The sequence below is a fragment of the Ovis canadensis genome, chromosome 6 (assembly GCF_042477335.2).
Source record: "Ovis canadensis isolate MfBH-ARS-UI-01 breed Bighorn chromosome 6, ARS-UI_OviCan_v2, whole genome shotgun sequence".
Classification (NCBI taxonomy): domain Eukaryota; kingdom Metazoa; phylum Chordata; class Mammalia; order Artiodactyla; family Bovidae; genus Ovis; species Ovis canadensis.
In genome coordinates this window covers 62,615,359-62,639,605 of record NC_091250.1, presented here as the reverse complement: position 1 = coordinate 62,639,605, position 24,247 = coordinate 62,615,359, and the positions used below count along the sequence as shown (strand labels likewise).

General features: G+C 37.4%; 1 protein-coding gene across 2 annotated transcripts in view; it reads right to left on the bottom strand.

Moving 5' to 3' along the window:
• STIM2 (stromal interaction molecule 2) overlaps window positions 1-24,247 on the bottom strand; it is a 183,721-nt gene that overhangs the window by 41,005 nt on the left and 118,469 nt on the right. For both annotated transcript variants that reach the window (XM_069593824.1, XM_069593825.1), the window contains exon 3: window positions 20,659-20,773. In XM_069593824.1, the coding sequence (XP_069449925.1) occupies window positions 20,659-20,773 (115 nt within the window). The remainder of the gene's footprint in view (window positions 1-20,658; window positions 20,774-24,247) is intronic.

Here is a 24,247-nt window from a genome sequence, read left to right as displayed (position 1 = left end):
GGAGGATTGAGCTAACTAGAAAATATATTGATGATAACAGAACTAGTTTTTTCATGATTGGTGAAAAGAGATAGCTCAGTTGGTAAAGAATCCGCCTGCAATGCAGGAGACCTGGGTTCAATCCCTGGGATGGGCAGATACCCTGGAGAAGAGAAAGGCTACCCGCTCCAGTATTCTGGCCTGGAAAATTCCATGGATTGTATAGTCCATGGGGTCGCAAAGAGTCAGACACAACTGAGAGATAAATAGGGCAAGAAGTCAACTAAATAAACCAGCTAGAATTAATCTAGTAGTGTTACACTGCTATCAATGTGAACTAGTATCAGATATCAGTAAGAACTCATGACTTTTAATATTTAGAGAAAAGTAAATATAGGGGTATGTGTTTCTTAACTCTCACTACTGAGAGGGCCTGGGAATACCTCAAAAGCAATGAGAAGACCTAGTGTGCAAATCTTGGTTTCTAAATACTACCTCAACTAGAAGTAACCAGAATTCCTTGGAGTAATGGTTGTTTCCAGGGGTAGAGCTAAGAAATAACAAAATAAGCCTAGAACACCTTTTTGTACCAGAATATAAGGAAGGCTCAAAAAACTATGGAGACACACATATAAAAGAATAGAAAAGTCAGCTTGAAAGGTTTACAACAGTCATATCAGGGACAATTAAAGCATCAAAATAACAAGAGCAACAAACTCACTGAATAAAGTAGAAATCCAGGCGCCATGCTGATATAAATGAATAAATGCAGAAGATCAATCTTCAGATCAGTCATAAGATTTTGAGATTCACTATTTTCAAGATATGCCTTTTATCTCCCACCATCTTCACAGGACAAGATGTTAATATACTCTGTCTAATTTTTCCTTATAGTAGAATGCAACTAATAAATAGAAGGAATGATGGAATGCTAAAAACTATAATTTGGCAACCATCAGAGTAACAATTAATTCAGGCAAAAAACAATCATGGATGCTAAAATCAGTGGGTGAAAAGTGATGAGGGATGTGATGTTACAAAGTCTCCAAGTTTCTCTTCACAAAAAAATACTAACTATAAAGGGGAAAAACGCAGCTTTACGGTTACAGAAGCAGAATAGACATTATCTTAATCAAGTGATCAAAGGTAATTCTGCATAACAAACTAACACCAGGTGGCACTTGAAAGGATCTAATGAAAAGAATCATTTCTGTGACAGTCCAGCCCAAAATGCCTAACATGGATCTAATCATAGAAAATATCAAACAAATCCTAATTTAGATACAATCTACAAAATGACACTGTTAACAATTACTGGCCAAAGACATGCAAGGCCAGGAGATACTTTGGAATTGTTCCAGATTAAAGAAGACTGCAAAGTGAGGACACCTGGGTATACCTGCATACTCATTATTAGGACCAAAGCAAAGCTGCAACGAGGGCCTCTGGGCAAAGTTTTGGTCCTGAAGATTTTCACTAAATTTGAAGTTGCTTTCACTTAAGAAATTAAAAACTATTAATAATCTTTCTTTTTCAATTATATTGGCATAGAATTCTAATAATTTCTAACTTCTTCATTATTTTGTAGTTTGTGGTTTTCTTCAAGAAAGTATGGCAATCTTTTAACACTAACAATGGTTATAGCAAATACCAGGTCCTTATTAGCTGTCTAGTATTGTTCTAAGCTGTATATACTGATTGATTTAATTTAATCCTTAACAGAGTCTTCTACAGAGGGTACTATTACCACCTACATTTCACAGATGGGGAAAGTTGAAGACAGAAAAGATTAATATACTTGCCAAGGGGAAAAAATCTATACAAAGACTTGAATCCAGGCAGTCAAGTGCCACACTTTCTTTAGAATACTGTCTGTACCTTGGAGTTTCTCAAGATATCAGTATCCAAAAGGTGAGAAACCTCAGTGATTATAAAGACTCAGAATCTTTAAAAAAGCTAATTGTTCAATATTCACTTAGTACCAGGTTGGTGTTCAACATTCACTTAGTATCAGGTTGAAAACATCTAAGATCCTATCTTCATAATACTGGAAAGCTTGCCATACCGATTTATGCTATTTAGAAAAAAAACATAATAATAAACTACTGCAAAAATATCTTTGACACTTTTAAAATGAGACTTACTACTCAGTTCAGTCGCTTAGTAGTGTCCGACTCTTTGCGACCCCATGAACTGCAGCACGCCAGGCCTCCCTGTCCATCACCAACTCCCGGAGTTCATTCAAACTCATGTCCATCGAGTTCGTGATGCCATCCAGCCATCTCATCCTCGGTCGTCCCCTTCTCCTCCTACCCCCAATCCCTCCCAGCATCAGAGTCTTTTCCAATGAGTGAACTCTTCATATGAGGTGGCCAAAGTACTGGAGTTTCAGCTTTAGCATCATTCCTTCCAAAGAATACCCTGGACTGATCTCCTTTAGAATGGACTGGTTGGATCTCCTTGCAGTCCAAGGGACTCTCAAGAGTCTTCTCCAACACCACAGTTCAAAAGCATCAATTCTTTGGCACTCAGCTTTCTTCACAGTCCAACTCTCATATCCATACATATTGCTCTACTATAAAAGCACAGCTGGAATTGAAATAACCTTTCTCTTTTTTTTTTTTTTTTTACTTTTATAATGGTCTACTCAATAATTCACATTTATATTTCCTTGTTCTCGTGCAATTGACTTATTTCCAAGATCCAAAAGAGCTTTCCTGTTTTAATTTTTTTTTTCAGGCCCCAGCTGTGTCACTGGGGAAAAAAAGTAATTATGCTTACTTTGGTGAAACAGTGTTGAACAAATGAACAGTTATAACCAAATAATTAAATTTAGAATTCTTCTTAAATTATAAATTGCCCTCTTATTCCACATAAACAGAATACTTTATTATCTAGTAAGTAATAATAATTTATTTCAATGGAATTGTTGACAAACCAAAACCCTAGAAGTGACCCCTAAATCCTGCCTAGTCAATTTACTTGCAAAACAAATGAATTCTTACATTTCTGAAGACAATACATTATCTATTTTGTAGCTTATACACGTCTTCAGTCTACACAAATGTTACTAGTAAAAATATTACACCAATTTGCTATTTCAGAGAATTCTGCTCCTTGCTTCCTATTAATATAAAGAAAAGGGAAAGACAACCAAAATGACAATTTTTTGAAAAAATACTGTCCAAATTTTTCATTAGAAAATATAGAAAATGAAAACAGCATTGTAAACTAAATAAAACTTCCATTTCTTCTAGTAGCCTAAACTCATACAACTATTGATTTTCCTAGAATTGATAACAGCAGGAAATTATTCATAACGCTTACTCTTTGGAAGAAAAGTTATGACCAACCTAGATAGCATACTGAAAACCAGAGACATTACTTTGCCAACAAAGGTCCGTCTAGTCAAGGCTGTGGTTTTTCCTGTGATCATGTATGGATGTGAGAGTTGGACTGTGAAGAAGGCTGAGCGCCGAAGAATTGATGCTTTTGAACTGTGGTGTTGGAGAAGACTCTAGAGAGTCCCTTGGACTGTAAGGAGATCCAACCAGTCCATTCTGAAGGAGATCAGCCCTGGGATTTCTTTGGAAGGAATGATGCTAAAGCTGAAACTCCAGTACTTGGGCCACCTCATGAGAAGAGTTGACTCATTGGAAAAGACTCTGATGCTGGGAGGGATTGGGGGCAGGAGGAGAAGGGGACGACAGAGGATGAGATGGCTGGATGGCATCACGGACTCAATGGACATGAGTCTGAGTGAACTCCGGGAGTTGGTGATGGACAGGGAGGCCTGGCATGCTGCGATTCATGGGGTCACAAAGAGTCAGACACGACTAAGCGATTGAACTGAACTGAACTAATAATTAAGTAACTCTTTGTAGTTTCACAAAAGCATATCTTTCCAGACAACTCACTAAGGATGACTTTATAAACTTTACATTCATTGATTTTCTAATGTTATGTCTGTTCTTCTCCCTACTGAGAAGACCTCACTTGGCAAAAATTGATGAGTAACACAACTGACAAGAACTCTAGGACATGATGAAGACATAGCATGGGAAAAGTACTTCATATTCTTAAGCTCTTTACAGTAGTTGCAAACAGCAGGCGGTAGTTTTAGATATTACTTAAGTGTGATGAATACTATTTGCCTTTAGGGAGTGTGCCAATCATATTATTCCTTGGAGGGCATCACTTTCTCAAGACTTCCAAAATAACGTGGAATGGACAGCACCTACTTTTTGACACCTCAAATTCACTTCTTTGATCCTCCAATGATGCTTTTAAAAACACCTATCTTTCTTCCTGCACAGTATAGACATTTCTGGCAATCCTAGGTGAACACAGTCAGGGTTTCACCTCATCAATGAAAAAACTGCTGTGCAGTAGTGAAAATCTAGACCAGCCAGAAAAATTTTGGAAAGGGTAGAGGTGGAGCAAACTTTACTGATAGTGTCCAGTGTTGAGAGTTATATTAGCTCATTTAATTAAAATACCAAAATGGGATTTAATAGAGCATTTACATTTGGGAAATAACATGGTCTTGCCATAAAATCCAGAGTGGGAAGAAAAGAAGTCTATGAGAAAAACCCATTTGTAATCCAAAAGTTTTTGACTGAAAATGTCAAGAATGTATCAGATTTTCTGAAAGAGTAACTATATTTTGTATCTTGTGACCCATGCTGCCAGACTCCACTCACCTACTTCTGGATCCAGAATAACCTTTTAAGCTTTTCTTCAATCTACTCTTGTCAACCTCTACCTTCTCTTGCTCATCAATCTGTTACAGCTGTTTGTCAAGTAGGTACCCCTTTACTCTCTGCTGTCTTCTGAGACAAGACTCGTAATCACCAGGGAGAGGGGGTTGGAGAAGGAAGTAATGAGAGGGCATCATTCTGGAGGTCACACTGACAGGTCTAGGTTATGGCCACATGACCTAAAGCCAGTCAGTTACTTCCTGAAACTTTTCTAACTAGAGTAGGCAGGAAAAATTCTTTTCTCTCTTGTCATGACCCTGGGAAAAGGTAAGTCTACAACTGCCCGCAGCCACAGAGTTAGCCTTTAGGAAATACAGTAGGAGAAAATAAAAGCAAAATCCAGACAGAAACAGAGAGAAATACAGATTACCAGAGTGGATTAAGCCCCTACTGCATACCTATACTCTCTTTAAATAAAGATGGCTTTAATTAATTGATTTTCTCCTACATCAATTATATCTCAACTGGGTCATTCCATTAATATGTAAACACATTTAAAATCTTTCACCTTTTAAAAAAAATTAAAACTGCCCCTCACATCATATCTATCTTCAGGTATCACAGTCCCATCTCTCTTCCCCTTCTTTTGAAAGTCAGTATTTACTATCTTCACTTCCTCTTTTATCTACTATAATTCGACTTTCACTTCCACTATTACAGCGCAACTGCTCTGTCAAAATCGTCAACAACCTCAACCTCTACTTTGCTGACCCAAGGGTGGTTCTCTGTTGTGATCTTACTCAAACTTCTGGAGCATCTGACACTGTCTATGCCCTTTTAAAAAAAATATTTCCTTCATATATTTCAGCACCCTAGATTCTCCCAGTTCCCCTCATAATCTCATTGGTCACTTCTCTTTCTTCTTTCCAGGATCCCCCTCTGCATCTTGACCTCTCAGCACTCAGTTCTTCACCTCTTTGAAATGTGACCATTATTGATCCCTCAGCTGAGCCTTTTTCAACCTTTTTTCCCCTAATTGCCTCCAAGAAATTTTAACACCACAGGTACATAAAACCTAGGCACTGCATGATCCTTAATTCCTGTCTCCAACTCCCTTCCCCTCATCAAGTTCCTGAATCCAATCCAACAGCAAATCCTGTCAGCTAGTCCTTCAAACTATATCACAATCAGACCCCTCTGCTACCTCCCTCTCCCAGGTCACTGCAAGAGCCTCAGCAGACCTTGTACTTCTACTCCTCTCTTCTCCAGAGTCTAACAGCCACACAGTAACTACATAATCTTTTCAAAAGACAGATCACCCATCACTGCTTAGCTCAAAACTCCTCAATGGAGCTAGAATCGCAGTAAGTATAATGATATTATACTTAAATCCTGAACTCTGTTAGGCCCTACAAGGTCTTCTGAGATCATGCAAGCCTGCTCATTACCTGTCTTCCTAAGACTGCTAATTTCATGAAGGTAGGATATCTATTTTGATAAATGCTCTATTTCCAAAACCCGGAATAAGGCCAGTCTTCAGAAGGAACTGAATCAATTTTTAATGACTTAATGAATGGAGAAAACGGGTATGCTTTTATCACTTGCAGTAAGTAACATCTTTGATGATAAGCATTCTTACAACAAATTTCCCATTACTTGGAAGTACTTTGAGTCTCTTTATCCTCTGCCACTAAAAGAAAAGACTTAACTAAAACATATCAACTGCTCAAACTTTAAAAGAAAGCTCTAGAGTAAAGAAGACATAGTATACTGTAATTTCAAGCCAATCAACAAAGCATGTTGAACAGTCAGTTATGCACAGTAGTTTATGAAGCGTTTAGTCTTGTGATAAATTCAGCCTCCAATATTTAATAAAGTGCAGGTTCCATTAGAAACTAGAGTGATTACTTCGAGGGGACATTCTTTAAAACCACTCAAAGAATCTAGACACAGGCCTAAAAACATATATCCACTAACTTAAAACTTAATCTTCTCTTTTTCAAAATTACACATCTAAAAGAAAATGCAGTCTAAAGTCATGGTCAGATTCATGCAATTGGGCATGCTCATTAAAAACAGATGAGAAAAATTTAACAGCTACCAAAGCAGAGCAATCTTCAACTATCTCACACTGCAATCTGGGATATGCTTGCTTACCTTTGCTAGGGTCACAGGCTCTGGATCAGTGGGTATGCAGCTAGCACACAGAAACCTATTATTATTCACTGTAGTAGAGCTGTAGCACTATCATTAAAATCCTGCCACAAAATATTTGGTACTGGTCAAAACATGGAAAATAAGGATGTTAGAATTCTATATTCTTACAATATATAATTCAGAAACCAAACAAATGAATAAGCATATTTTAAAGGTAAGAATTTCTTGGATCTCCCCTAATTACTCATCCTCTCATCTTCCCTTTTCCCAGCCCAGCCCACCACCATCCCCTTCCAAAAAGTTCAATGCATTGTTTTAAGGGAACTGTCACTCAAATTCTTCATAGGAAGTAATTCTATAAAGGACTTGAATATGGCTAGTGATAGTGCCATCCAGCAATGGAAAATTATTCTGTCAACCAGTTTCTTGCCTGTCTTACACTAAATTCATTTTTTATTAACCTATATTTTCAAACCATAAACCAACATAATCATAAATAAATACTAACACATTATATTAATATGTAATAAGGTATAGACTGTTGCTTGCTTATATAATTGTCAAGATTATAATATATCTAATAAAATTTTGGGGATAAAAAAGATCTAATAAGGCATAATACCAACTTCCAACTCATATTAATACATGGTGGTAGTACTTTTTGAATAAAATCCTTGTTGAATTGAAAAATTTTTAATGTTCAACTTTTTAACATGTCAGTAAAGTTCTTCCTATTTTCTTTAAGCATAATCAGATCTACCAGTTTCTTAAGCAAGCCCTTTACCTGATCAAACTACCCATTTGTAACTGCCATTCAGTTTCCTCCATTTTCTTACCTATGCCTTAAATAAGAAGTCACTCATTTACCTCCGTCGTATCTACTTATTCTCATAAGTCAGTTTTTATTGTGGCAGAATATGCATAACATAACATTTACCATTTTATACATTTTAAATGGTATTAAGTATTCATACTGTTGTACAACCATCAGCCCCATCCACTCCAGAACTCTCATCTTGCAAAATTTAAACTCTGTACCCATTAACCAATAATTCCCCATTCTCCTCCTGCTGCTGCTGCTGCTAAGTCGCTTCAGTCATGTCTGACTCTGTGCGACCCCATAGACGGCAGCCCACCAGGTTCCCCCATCCCTGGGATTCTCCAGGCAAGAACACTGGAGTGGGTTGCCACTTCCTTCTCCAACGCACGAAAGTGAAAAGTGAAAGTGAAGTCGCTCAGTTGTGTCTGACCCTCAGGGACCCCATGGACTGCAGCCTGCCAGTCTCCTCCGTCCATGGGACTTTCTAGACAAGAGTACTGGAGTGGGGTGCCATTGCCTTCGTCTCCTCCCGCTAGCCCCCAGCAACTACTATACTACTTTCTGTCTTTGATTCTGACTACTCTAGGTACTTCATGTAAGCAGAACCATACTGTATTTGCTTTTCTGTGACTGAGTTATTTCACTTAGTATAATGTCTTCAAGGTTCACCCATGTTGCAACATTTGTCAGAATTTCCATACTTTTTAAGGCTGAATAGTATTTCACTGTATACCATATTTTGTTTATCCATTTATCTGTTGATAACCATTCGGGCTACTCACACCTTCTTTAAGATTTATTTTGTGTGCAAATGTGAGTCAATTCCCCATACCAATGTTTAAATTGCTATCTGTAGGTTAATGATTGTCTTCTCTCCATATTTAATGGCTTTTTCCCAATACATCACATTTCTCTATTTAGTACTGCTGGCCACTTTTCATCTCCTCTCTCTATCCCCCAGAGAGAGAGAAGAAATTACTTACAAAGATTCATATAATGCAAAGACATAAAACATGAAGGACATCAATGAACTAGAGAAATAAAATGAAACGAAGAGGATACACAAAATACACATGAGGACCCTTAACAGTTACAAAAAGTAGACAAAGGAGGAAATGAAATCACTGAAAGGGTTCACAAAATAAGCACAAATCATCTCCTCGTAAGTACAACTGTTCTCATTACAGAGAACTAAAAAAAAGCTTCCTCATGAGGGCTCTCAGCATATCCTTTGGTGGTACAGGTGGGCTATGCCCTCAACTATACAACCATCTGAAAACTCTCCTCTGCAGACTTCCAAGAAACTGCACCTTCCTGATTCATCTCCCATGTCTCGATGGCCATATTTATCTCATTAGCTATGCATTTGTTTTGTCTTATTAACAGTAATCCCAAGGAGCTGTTCTCTTTTGTTTTCCTTCTCTCAGTGAAGTCTTAATTCATATGACTCTAACTATGATACCTTTATATGAGGGAATCACAACTCTACATCATTAATTCTGTTCTGAAACATAGCCCTTAAGTAGCCGTAAGTTCCCAGTGATAAATACCTGTTTGATACTTTTAGCTGATTACATGGTATGAAAATTGATAATGGAAGTAAAAATTAAATTTCCTTCAATGCAACTGACATTTGCTGTTTCATTGTGTCAGACTGATCCAGACTTCCTCAACCATGAAATATTTTAATTTCAAATGTGAATTCTCGATCCTTTTTGTACATTATCTTCTATGAAGATACGTAGAAATGTAATGACCTTCTAGTTTAATAACTTAAGTATGCAGCTGATTTTAAACAATTTGAATCAACAGTTTCTAAATGATCCATCATTTTCAACTTCCTGGAAGAATTAATACTGATACAAAGAGAAAAAGAACAGAAGACTAGCCAAATGTTAGAAGAATGTGTATTCAGGACCTCTTATTGAAGAGCACCCTAACCAGATGAGAAAGTTAGACAATTAACATTATTTGTTCTTGGTACTCTATTTCAATAGCATAGCCATTCATAGTGTAAAGATTTTTAAGCATAAGACATAAGTGTTATGTGGTTTATCCTGTGTTTTATCATACATTCCCTCTGAAACATATCTATATATGTAATTCCAGAATTACAGAAACGTTTAGATTTTTAGAAATAAGTCATATGTGGTTTATCCTGTGTTTTATCATACATTCCCTCTGAAACATATGTATATATGTAATTCCAGAATTACAGAAATGTTTAGATTTTTAGAAATAAGTCATGTTCATATTCAAATTGTTATCTAGTATCTTTGAAATCTTTATTTTCTTTGTATTTATAATTTGCATTATTTCTATTACAGTTGCTTCTAAGTTGCTAATATTCACTAGAATTGAAAAAAAGACCCAAGAAAACATAAGACTTGCTTGAAAAAAGATTCTGTAAAACTAGCCACCTTTGAAGAAGAAAATACTATTACCAACGAACAAGTTCTGTATCCAAAAGAGCAGGAACAAAACATCTGTTCCACCTAAAGCAGAATTTTACATAGTGAGTCTTCCATAATCATGTAATTTTAACAACCAGAACTTGAACCAGAGTCCCTCCTACCCACCCCTTTCCCAAAAGATTAGTAAAGCAAAAATTTAAAACCAGTTCCATATGGAACTGGTTTCCAATTGGTGGGGTAAGGAAAGAAAGAACAGTAAGATGTTCAAGAAAGCCTACTGTTTTCTAGATAGTCCATCACAGTGAAAAGTGGACAGCCCTTATTTTTACCTTCTGCAGAAGGTTCTGTTACTGTACTCCAAACGTGAGGTATCCCTTGAGTCTGTGAACACAGCAGAGGAGAAATGTAGAATTCAGGTATATAAAAAACCATAATAAGGCAAATTCACAACAATTTTAGAATAGTACCTCCTTAAATGATAAGAAAAGCGTCGCTGCATGATGACAATATAAAAGTTCATTATTTGAGAAAAAAATGAAGCTCACAATACATCTAACGCATGTGTTCACACAGAATAGAAACGATCAAGTTTTCTAGAGCCCAGTATAGAGAGAGATGTAATAAGCAGTGGGTCTCTGCATCTCATATTGAGATGAACAAAACCAAGGAAGAACTATAAAGGAACACAGAGCTGTCTCAAAATCAAATATCTGCTGTAGATTAAAAAGTCATAATTCATCATAGCACATCAGCATATGCAATGACTAAGTCTCCAGAAGTCAAGTATCCTGAAGTTAAAGAGAGAGTCCCAACAAGAAAAGAGAAAGAGAACTAGAAGACAACTAAAATAATTAAAATCAAAATAGTTATCCCTGAAAGAGATCTGAAATTCAGGGAACAGAGACCGAAATACTAACACAGGATAAGATTAAGAAACATTAGCAATTTATTGTGAGTGCTCTGAACTCATTTGGATAAGTACACAATACACAGAAGGCTATTTGATTGTAAAAGAATAAAAACACACTTTATATAAGGTATAAAAATCAATTCTGATTAATACAAAACTGTTTTTGCAAAATAATCAAGTAATTTACACATTGATCAAGTAATATTTATTCTATTCTTATAGAAAAAAGCCCATGTTAACACACTTGAATGTTGGTTGACAGAATAAATGAACAATATGCTTGTCTTACCTACTCTCTACACAAAAGAAACTGACTATAAAAGACTTTTATTAGTGGTGCAAATAATGACATTTGTCATTCTGAAACTAGACTCTACCTCAAGAACAGGCCTTCCTTTGTATAAACCACTTTCTGTGGGCCATGAAAACCCAGTACCTCTAAAGATAGTTAACAACAACTCCTCCTAGAACTAAAAGTATGATATAAAAGTTGAAGTGTTAAACACCTAGATTAATAAAACAGATAAGCATTTGAAGCATATTAAGCATCTTATGTTTTTAAAATGTGCTATATTAATTACAAATACCCTGAAAGCTATTAATCCAGCAGAGTGCCTCCCACTGAAAGAGTGACAGATAAAAGATAAATGCCCCTTTATATGCAACCTGACTTCTGCAGGCAGACCAGCATACTTCTTTTTCTATTAACTCACAGTGCCTACTACCTATCCTGATTACAGACAGTAGACAGTAGCACATCCTTTAATTACTTGTCAACAGAACTTTCTCCAATAGCAGACTGTAGGCAGGTGGAGAACAGAAAACATATTCTTCATCTGTATATCTTCAGAACCTGTGTATCTTCAGTATCTGTGTATTATCATTCCTCCCACTCAAATCCACATTACATTAAACTCATAGCAGGGTTTCTTGACTATAGTGAATGCATTGTCCTATATTTCTACTATATTATATGACTTTCTAAAACAAGAAGCTATAATAGCTCCTCATTAGTGCAATGATGTTAAAAAGGTTAAAATATTGTAAACACTGCCAACTCATAATTTCTACAATAATATCCTCCTTTGCTATTGAGATTAGGCACACATCAAACATCCTTAATACAGTGCTCCAGGTAATCAGTATCATTTAGTAAGTGATACGGCCCCCAACTCGGAAACGTTAATCTCCAGTGTCCTCTACATGTGTTATGCTCACACTTATCTTAGTCTCTGAGCACCTGTTAGGTGGTAGGCACTATTCTAAGCACTTTACATTTACGAATTCATTTCATCTTCAACATTCTCATGCAGTAGACAGGCTTACCCCTATCTAACAGATGACAAAACCAAGACACAGAAAGGTTAAGCACTACATGTTAACAGCAAAAGACAAATATTAAAACAGTGATTTACTCTATTTCATACACTAAAAAATTACATTTCTGACTTGAAAACTGTGCTTACTTGAGGGATTTAGGACTAATGGAAATTACAAGTACTCATTTTAATATGCTAACCTGTATGTATATCCCTCTTTTTCTCAATTCTAGAAAAATTTTATCTTTCAAAATCTTGCTAAAGAGTCATCCCCTAATGAAGACTTCCTCATAATAAATCTATCCATTCTTTTAAAGTCCCACAAATAGAACCACTTACCTACTATTTAATCAAATCTTCATGTATTGTTGTTTAACATTTCATCTGTGCACATGTAACAATACTGTAAACTTCTGGAAGAAAAAGGCCTTATCTTATATTTGTATCCTGCCATAGTGACTGCTATGCCTACTGTAAACATACAATATTGTGTTGATGGATGTCACAAAGGTAACTGGCTACCTTATTATCCACAAGGTCTACATTCTGAGTTACTCTGCTGATAATGTCAAACAATATGCATTGATTTACATTTTATTTCATTCCAGTCTCATTGTCACCAATGGCATACACATGAAAAAGTATTTTATTGACATTTAGAGCTCCATTTGTACTTTTACACCCAGAAAAAAATCCTTAAGAATATCAAGGATCTACATAAAGAAAGAATTAAAATCCTCCTTACTTTTAGAAATTTAACACCCATCATCAGGAATTCTTTTCCTTTATATTTTCTTCGTGTAACACTGACATTTTTGCTTTCCTAAACAGAAGGAAAATGCTCTTGCTCATTTCTCTCTAGCTAGATTTTGGACACACTTTAAAACATACATTATTAAAGGCTGACATCTTTCATTCTCTCCAGCAATTTCAGATTCTTTAAATTCCTGGTCAAAAAAACAACAATAATAAACCTTCAGCAAAATCTCCAAATGTCTGTTCAGTGTGTAAAGACCAAAATTATACAGTGACCTTATGTAAGATAAGACCCATACTGAACATGAACAGGATGGAAAGATTACCTCATGGTTGTCACATGTTAAAATAACTATTTAACCCAATGAGTTATTTTTAAAAACAATATATTACTTAATCAGTGTTATATCTAACATGAGTCCCTAGATCTCATACATAATCAATAACTTTCTCTATATACTTTCCTTCATTAGGTATCTGGCTGCTATCTAACTGCTGCCTTCATTAGTTTTAACAACTGATCCAGTTTATCTAAATCTGTCTGAAATCTAGTATTAGTTTTTTAATTGACTTTTATTTATATTGGACTTTTGCCATGTGCAAGCTAACCAAGGATTCTCTACACACACACACACACACACACACACACGCACGCATGCACGCACACACACACACACGCACGCACACACACACACACAAGCACATTCAGGTCACACTGAAATTGTTCTATATGAGATCAGTATCAACTTCTGAGGAACACAATTCTACCTTTTCCCCCATTTGACAACATTCCATAAAGATCTTAGTTACATTTCACCACCCAGAGAATTGTACACTAAAATGGTGAGTCTTTAGCCTAATATATCTGTTCATTTAACTGATGAATATTATGAGATTGAAGCAAAAAACCTTACAAAACTTTAAATAGAGCTGAACATTTTTGTTCATCCAGCATTATTACAAAGGTAAGTAAGTCAACACTTATTAAGTGCCTATCAGGTGTTACCAGGAAGTATGCCAGGCACTTTTACTACATTACTCATTTATATGACACAAGAGATCCATTTTACAAGTGCATTTTAAAATGTGCCAGATGTCTTAATGTTTATAAAGAGAAGGGCTGGGATGTATATTTATACAGCTTAAAAACCCACAAACCACCTAAAGGACGCTACCTCCACTTCCAGCAAATTTTCAGGTAATTGAAAGAGGAGCAATAAGGGGGCTACCATATATGGTCTACCTCCTTATTGCCTAGGGCTTCCCTGATAGCTCAGCTGGTAAAGAATCCACCTGCAATGCAGGAGACCCCAGTTCAATTCCTGGGTCGGGAAGATCTGCTGGAGAAGGGACAGGCTACTGACTCCAGTTCTTGGGCTTCCCTTGTAGCTCAGCTGGTAAAGAACCCACCTGCAATGCAGGAGAACTGGGTTTGATTCCTGGGTTGGGAAGATCCCCTGGAGAAGGGAAAGGCTACCCACTCCAGTGTTCTGGCCCGGAGAATTCCATGGACTGTATAGTCCATGGGGTCACAAAGAGTCAGACACGAGTGAGCGACTTTCACTTTCCTTATTCCCTTCCAGAACTCCCAGTCAATCCTCACAGCTGATTGCAAACACCCAATTCTGGTTATAATTCTATCAGAGAGTTCATTAGTCCTTCCAATGAGCTTCATATCTTACACTTACTTCTATTATTATACACTATCACCATATGTTGTAATTATTTCTTTACTTTGTTTTTTCCACTCAGCTACTTACTTCTCATATCAATAGCTCAGAATGCATTTAACTTATCTTTAATACCCAGGATCCACTGCCTGCTTAACACAAAATAGATACAAAACCTATTAGGCTACATGGTTTTCTGTAACATGAATTAGCTTACCTGCAACTGATAAAAAGAAAGCATATGTTATCATTTTACACCACCAAGTAACAGGAACTGGATACAAAGTATAAAGACAGAACAACAAAGCTTTGAAAATGATGTCTGTTTGCCATTCCTTCTTCCTCTTAGCTCAGCCTGGCCACAGCCGCTTAGATATGCTTGTTTAGTTCTCATCTTTGCATACATTGCCCTTATCGTCATTATTTAGCAAGTTCAACCCTATCTAACATTCCTTTATTAAGTTATCTTTATGTATTATTAAAGGTAAAGTTCTATAGTGAGCACAGTATTTACTGGTTTGAAATTCAACACCTCTTTTTTTTCCCTGTGCTAGTTATTTTTATTAGTACTGTTAGTGCTCTGATTACAAAGCTGCATAGGTTTTGAGTAGTTGGCTCCAACTCCAATTTTCTTCCATAAATTCCAGTTATTAAGCATAATAATTGAACAGCATAAGTTTTCCAGGAATGCATATATTTCATTACAACAGAAATGCCTGTACTCAAAGTATGAACTGAATTACTGAGTATCCAGCGCTCATCAGACAGTATACACTCATTCATTCACCAGATCTTTACTGAATATCAAAGTAAACAAGGCACTGTTCTAGGCACTGGAGACACAAGCATGGGCACAGGTATGACTGTGTGTTTGTGTGTACGTACACATGTGTGTGCATGTGTGTGTGTGTATCTGTATTCATATTCAACTAAACAAACTTAAGTTACACATTATTGCATTCTAGTCACCTTATCAGCAGTTTCCAAACCTTTCCAGAAGAATTACTTTTTGTTTCCCAAAAGAAACCTTTAAGAGAAACAAAATATACCAAATAAAAGCAGAACCCTACACATTTAGCATGCCCTGTCCCCCGAGACGCCTCCAGGAAACCGGGGGCTTTTCAGGCTATGATTAAAATCACTAACTTAGGAACAATGCCCTGCCTTTTTACATGAGCACTTTAATAAATGGAAAGAGTCACACACGGTCAAATCAACTGAGAAATGACACTGAGAAAATCAATTAGGTCACTACAGAACTTCTATACACGTTTCTTTCATTTAGCTCCTCTCTCCTTCCTCCCGTGCAGTTGTTGCAGTAGGAGCCTAAGACTCTTCCTCCCAAACCCTAACCCCTAAGAGGTTGTTATGTGAGAGACTGGAGTTCAGAGAAAAAGAAGCATGGAGTAGATAATTTAGGCCAACTCTTCGAGAGTTAAGGGGAAAATCTTCACACCACCATGATGATAAAATCTCAGGGCATGGAAATTAGGTTGAAAGCCTAGGGAAAAAGATTCAAGAGGCTATTCAAAACTTAAAAAGATCTTCCAACTAAAACCAGACATTTCTCATTTCTCACAAAAGATCCCTCACTAGGGTGAGAAATCAAAATAGGCTTTAGGGACAAAACCCCATCGAATCTGGGACACGATAATAAACAAAAATAGACCAAGATACCCCTTTCCTCTGAGGCTAACTTTTTGGGGGGCAGGGGAGAGAAGGAAAAGGACAAGCAAAACAAATTAATCAATTATATCTTGGAAGCTGATACATGATGGGGATGGTGGAGAAAGTCTGAAGCTACGGAAGAGGGATCAACAACAGTACAAGAGACAATGGGGGTTGTGGTTTGCAATTTGCTGTTTTAAATAGAGTGGTCAGGATCGACCTTAAGGAGAGAATAGCCCAATAAAAGAGGTAATCAGGAGGACATCTGCATTCCTGCAGCAAGGAGTCCATTTAGGACAGAGCCCAGTGAGAGTGAGATGGACAGGACAGAAAACGGAAAAGAGGGTCTAGGATAGGGCAGATCACCGACCTTTAGAGGTCTTCCTAAAAACTTTAGCTTTTACAGCCAAAGATGGAAAAGCTCTATATGGTCAACAAAAATAAGACCGGGAGTTCACTGTGACTCAGACCACGATCTCCTTATTGCCAAATTCAGACTGAAATTGAAGAAAGTAGGGAAAACCACTAGACCATTCAGGTATGACCTAAATCAAATCCCTTATGATTATACAGTGGAAGTGAGAAATAGATTCAAGGGATTAGATATGATAGACAGGATGCCAGAAGAACTATGGATGGAGGTTCATGACATTGTATAGGAGGCAGTTATCAAGACGATCCCCAAGGGGAAAAAAAATGCAAAAAGGCAAAACAGTTGCCTGACGAGGCCTTACAAATAGCTATGAAAAGAAGAGAAGCTAAAGGTAAAGGAGAAAAGGAAAAATATACCCAACTGCATGCAGAGTTTCAAAGAATAGCAAGGAGAGATAAGAAAGCCTTTCTCAGGGATCAGTGCAAAGAAATAAAGGAAAACAATAGAATGGGAAAGACTAGACATCTCTTCAAGAAAATTAGAGACATCAAGGGAGTATTTCATGCAAACATGACCATAATAAAGGACAGAAATGGTATGGACCTAACAGAAGCAGAAGAATACACAGAAGAACTGTACAAAAAAGATCTTCATGACCCAGATAACCACAATGGTGTGATCACTCACCTAGAGCCAGACATCCTGGAATATGAAGTCAAGTGGGCCTTAGGAAGCATCACCACAACCAAAGCTAGTGATGGTGATGGAATTCCAGTTGAGCTATTTCAAATCCTAAAAGATGATGCTGTGAAAGTGCTGCACTCAATATGTCAGCAAATCTGGAAAACTCAGCAGTGGCCACAGGACTGGAAAAGGTCAGCTTTCATTCCAATCCCAAAGAAAGGCAATGCCAATGAATGTTCAAACTACCACCCATTTGCACTCATCTCACACACTAGCAAAGTAATGCTCAAAACTCTCCAAGTCAGACTTCAACAGTATGTAAACCATGAACTTAGAGATGTTCAAGCTAGATTTAGAAAAGGCAGAGGAACCAGAGATCAAATTGCCAACATCCGCTGATCACAGAAAAAGCAAGAGAGTTCCAGAAAAACATCTATTTCTGCTTTATTGACTATGCCAAAGTCTTTGACTGTGTGGATCACAACAAACTGTGGAAAATTCCTAAAGAGATGGAAATACCAGACCACCTGACCTGCCTCCTGAGAAATCTGTATGCAGGTCAGGAAGCAACAGTTAGAACTGGACATGCAACAACAGACTGGTTCCAAATCAGGAAAGGAGTACATCAAGGCTGTGCCCTGTCACCCTGCTTATTTAACTTATATGCAGAGTATATCATGAGAAACGCTGGGCTGGAAGAAACACAAGCTGGAATCAAGATTGTTGGAGGAAATATCAATAACCTCAGATATGCAAATGACACCACCCTTATGGCAGAAAGTGAAGAGGAACTAAAAAGCCTCTTGATGAAAGTGAAAGAGGAGAGTGAAAAAGTTGACTTAAAGCTCAACATTCAGAAAACGAAGATCACAGCATCTGGTCCTATCACTTCATGGCAAATAGATGGGGAAACAACAGAAGCAGTGAGAGATGTTATTTTTGGGGGCTCCAAAATCACTGCAGATGGTGACTACAGCCATGAAATTAAAAGACGCTTGTTCCTTGGAAGAAAAGGTATGACCAACCTAGACAGCATATTAAAAAGCAGAGACATTACTTTATGAACAAAGGTCCATCTAGTCAAAGCTATGGTTTTTCCAGTAGTCATAATGGGTGTGACAGTTGGACTATAAAGAATGCTGAGTGCAGAAGAACTGATGCTTTTGAACTGTGGTGTTGGAGAAGACTCTTGAGAGTCCCTTGGACTGCAAGGAGATCCAACCAGTCCATCCTAAAGGAAATGAGTTCTGAATATTCATTCGAAGGACTGATGCTGAAGCTGAAACTCCGATACTTTGGCCACCTGATGCAAAGAACTGACTCACTGGAAAAGAACCTGATGCAGGGAAAGACTGAAGGCGGGAGGAGAAGGGGACGACAGAGGATGAAACAATTGGATGGCTTCACCAACACAATGGACATGAGTTTGAGCAGGCTCCAGGAGCTGATGATGGACAGGGAAGCCTGTTGTGCTGAGGTCCATGGGGTCGGACACGACTGAGCAACTGAACTGAACTGAGTGAGCCATTATAGGATATTGAACAAATCTGATTTATATGGTAAATTGATTACTCTACAAGTGAAGAACAGACTACCACACAACAGAAGCATCCACAAGGAGACGCTTAAGGACCTACCCCTATTATCAGAAAATTACCGTGATATCTAGGAAAGAGATGGGGGCTGAACCATGGTGAGAGAGAGCACAACAGGTGGTGAGAAGTGGTCAAGTCTTTTTTTCCTTCCTTCAGACATAGTTAAGTGGGCTCCATTCAACTTACCACAAACTCCAAATCTAAAAAATATTAGTAGCAATCGACTCCATAAGGGATCACCAAGTCCTTCACTAATATCTATGTACTATTGAGATATCTCACATAAATTGATTAAATCTTACTGAGTTTGACCATTCTAGCACTTTTGCCCATGAAATTTATACTCATTTATTCCTTCCTGGTGGCTCAGATGGTAAAAAAAAAAAAAATCCTCCTTCAATGCAGGAGACCTGGGTTCAAGCTTGGGTCAAGAAGATTCCCAGAAGAAGGGAATGGCAACCCACTCCAGTATACTTGTCTGGAGAATTCCATGGGCAGAGGAGCCCAGTGGGCTACAGTCCACGGGGTTGCAAAGACTAAGACACAAGTCAGCAACTAACACTTTCACTTTCATTTCTATTCCTACTCAAGTTTGTATTACTTTAAAATGGCATGGGGAAGGGGAATGGAGACACACTGGTTTTTTTTTTAAAATCTATATATCTTTCATTGAGGTCAACAGTATTTTTCCCTTCTTTCATTTTCTTCTTCCCTGAGTATTTAATCAGAATTATTTTTTTAAATGAAAAAAAAATGTTAGCAAATCTTCTTAAGCATTAATAAAAATATGAAGCACTGATGGAAATAGTTTCTTATATTTTCTGATTTCAAAATGCTACCACTGACAGTCTAGTAAACTTCATAATTTCTTCATATACCTACTTGGCAATGTGTCCTAGCTTCTTTTTAATTTCATTTCACTATTCAAACTTGAAGAGAAAAATATAAACTACAATATAATTGTGATTTGATCAGTGAATAGAAACATTAGAAAAAAGACATTTTATTCAACTCTGTTACCATTAAAAAAAAAAAAAAAACTTGGAAGACTTTTTTTTTTAAGTAGCTTTCCAATACTAGAGATCTAGTTGAAATTTTATGTCACACATCTTTTCTGCCCTAAACAATTACTATCTATAAGACAGTTGGAGGACTTAAGTGTAAAGAAAGGAATAAAATATAAATTACACTTTACCAGGCAACTATTAGAAGACTTCATGAAGAGTTTCCTTAAGAAAAAGGTTAAAAGTTCTGTGCCTTTTAAAAACTTTAGGAACTGTCGTCCATAAGTAAAAGGAAAACTTTATGATCCATGTTTATTTGACAAACTTTTTATAATAATGCCATTTAACAGATGAAACAACACTCTAAAATTTTAAGCTCTCAGACATGTATTATCTTTTTATTCTAGCATAAGGTGTCAAATTACCGGACCCTTAAGAAATCCTAAGAAAAATGAAAATATTTCAAAACCAAAACTGGAACAATTATTTACTAAAATATAAACATCCTCACAGAAATACTATTTGGATTTTTTTGTAAATCATGTGTTAAAAATGGGTGAGCAATGCAGAAAAGCAGCTGAGAGCTCGAGATCACTAAAACAGCCTTACCTTCTGATGTTTTCCACTGTTTCCATAAATCCTCAACAGTTATGTGCTTATCTTCTCTGTGCAGATGGCTGTGTTTATTAGTGGCATCTTTATATTTCATATCTTCTCTGATAAACTATAAAAGAGAAAACATTAAGTATACTTAAATGAAAACAAAAATATAAGCCAATCTTATCACACAATAATAAAAATCCTGAGCATTGATAGAACAGTTTTCGGTATTTCTCTATAAACAGAAAAAAGTAGAATTTGAAGTCCAGAGGTTGGTAATTTTCTGACAACAACTGGCATATCTGTGGTATTTTACACTCACATTATTCTCAAATGCTTATCAAATTTATTTAATAAGATATCTTCTAATTATAACAACAGCAGCAGCAGCTAGAAGTATGGATTTAATGCTCATCATATATCAGGTGGGCTTCCCTGGTAGCTCAGCTGGTAAAGAACCTGCCTGCAATGCAGGAAACCCCGGTTTGATTCCTAGGTCAGGAATATTCCCTGGAAAAGGGACAGGGTATCCACTCCAATATTCTAAGGCTTGCCTGGTGGCTCAGACAGTAAAGAATCCACTGCAAGGTGGAAGACCTGGGTTTGACCCCTGGGTTGGGAAGATCCCCTGTGAAGGAAGACATAGCAACCCACTCCAGTATTCTTGCCTGGAGAATGCCATGGAGAGAGGAGCCTGGAGGGCTACAGCCCATGGGGTCACAAAGAATCAGACACGATTGAGCGACTAAGCACACACATTTATCAGATACTGCTATATGTTATATAATAAACATGTCACATCAACACACACATACACAGAGAGTCTTTTAACTATTTAACTTCATGATGGTTCTATAAGTAAAGTATCAAGTATCGCTACTTTATAAGTGAAGAAACCAAGACCCAAAGAGGTTAAGTAATTTTCCAATGTTGAAAAAAGAACATCAGAGTTGAGATTCCAGCCCAAGCAGAGTTGAGATTCCAGCCCAAGCAGTTTGGTTATGCTCAACAGTATAATATGCTGCCGAAATGTGACCAAATACTTAGTGTCAGGGATATTTCATAACACAGTAAATAGACTGAATCACTACATCATATATTTGTTCTTCTACATTTTTAATTCATTTCTTCTAGTTCAAAGACATTCAATTACAGCATTTAGAACTATTTTACAAAACTGAAGTAGACCCCCCTATTAATCTTACTTTAAAATATATAGTAAGAAAACACTAAAGTTTTCTTTGCTAAAAACCAACCTAGTCTGTATTGCCTTATTATATAAAATTCTTCAATTGCCCTCCACTGTCTACCAAATAAAAAGCAACTTTTTATGAATTATGTAATACTTCCCAATCTGTTTCCAGCCATCTCTTGACAATTTCTACATATAAACCCATTACTCTAATTAGGCAAAAAGAAAAGTTTTTATAGATTATTATGTAATTACCAAAAAAGATGTCCTTTTCATTACAGGGGATTGGAATGCAAATGCAGGAAGTCAAGAAACACCTAGAGTAACAGGCAAATTTGGCCTTGGAATGCGGAATGAAGCAGGGCAAAGGCTAACAGGGTTTTGACAAGAGAATGCACTGGTCATAGTAAACACCCTCTTCCAACAACACAAGGGAAGACTCTACACATGGACATCATCAGATGGTCAACATCAAAATCAGACTGATTATATTCTTTGTAGCCAAAGATGGAGAAGCTCTATACAGTCAGCAAAAATAAGACCGGGAGCTGACTGTGGCTCAGATCATGAACTGCTCATTGCCAAATTCAGACTTAAATTGAAGAAAGTAGGGAAAATCGCTAGACCATTCAGGTATGACCTAAATCAAATCCCTTATGATTATACAGTGGAAGTCAGAAACAGATTTAAGGGACTAGATCTGATAGATATAGAGTGCCTGATGAACTATGGACTGAGGTTCATGACACTACGGGAGACAGGGATCAAGACCATCCCCATGGAAAAGAAATGCAAAAAAGCAAAATGGCTGTCTGGGGAAGCCTTACAAATAGCTGTGAAAAGAAGAGAAGTGAAAAGCAAAGGAGAAAAGGAAAGATATAAGTATCTGAATGCAGAGTTCCAAAGAATAACAAGAAAAGATAAGAAGCCTTCCTCAGCGATCAATGCAAAGAAATAGAGGAAAACAACAGAATGGGAAAGACTATAGAGATCTCTTCAAGAAAATTAGAGATACCGAGGGAACATGGCTTCCCTGGTGGCTCAGAGGTTAAAGTGTCTGCCTCCAATGCGGGAGACCTGGGTTCGATCCCTGGGTAAGGAAGATCCCCTGGAGAAGGAAATGGTAACCCACTCCACTATTCTTGCCTGGAAAATCCCATGGACAGAGAAGCCTGGTAGGCTACAGTCCACGGGGTCGCAAAGAGTGGGACACGACTGAGAGACTTCACTTTCACTTTCTTTCAAGGGAACATTTCATGCAAAGATGGACAGAAATGGTATGGACCTAACAGAAGCAGAAGATATTAAGAAGAGGTGGCAAGAATATACAGAAGAAATGTACAAAAAAGATCTTCATGACCAAGATAATCATGATGGTATGATCACTCACCTAGAGCCAGACATCCTGGAATATGAAGTCAAGTGGGCCTTAGAAAGCATCCCTACGAACAAAGCTAGTGGAGGTGATGGATTTCCAGTTGAGCTATTTCAAATCCTGAAAGATGATGCTGTGAAAGTGCTGTACTCAATATGCCAGAAAATTTGGAAAACTCAGCAGTTGCCACAGGACTGGAAAAGGTCAGTTTTCATTCCAATTCCAAAGAAAGGCAATGCCAAAGAATGTTCAAACTACCGCACAATTGCACTCATCTCACACGCTAGGAAAGTCATGCTCAAAATTCTCCAAGCCAGGCTTCTGCAATATGTGAACCATGAACTTCCAGATGTTCAAGCTGGTTTTCGAAAAGGCAGAGGAACTAGAGATCAAATTGCCAACATCCGCTGGATCATGGAAAAAGCAAGAGAGTTCCAGAAAAACATCTGTTTCTGCTTTAATGACTATGCCAAAGCTTTTGACTTTGTGGATCACAATAAACTGTGGAAAATTCTGAAAGAGATGGGAATACCAGACCACCTGACCTGCCTCTTGAGAAACCTATATGCAGGTCAGGAAGCAACAGTTAGAACTGGACATGGAACAGACTGGTTCCAAATAGGAAAAGGAGTACGTCAAGGCTGTATATTGTCACCCTGTTTATTTAACTTATATGCAGAGTATATCATGGGAAATGCTGGGCAGGAAGAAACACAAGCTGGAATCAAGACTGCTGGGAGAAATATCAATAACCTCAGATATGCAGATGACACCACCACTTAAAGACTCTGAGGCTGGGAGGGATTGGGGGCAGGAGGAAAAGGGGATGACAGAGGATGAGATGGCTGGATGGCATCACCGACTCAATGGACCTGAGTTTGAGCGAACTCCAGGAGTTGGTGATGGACTGGGAGGCCTGGCGTGCTGCAATTCATGAGGTCACAAAGAGTCAGACACGACTGAGCAATTGAACTGATGCTTTTTCTATCTCACTATTTCTGATTTTTCTTTTTCGGTATTGTTTACTTGGC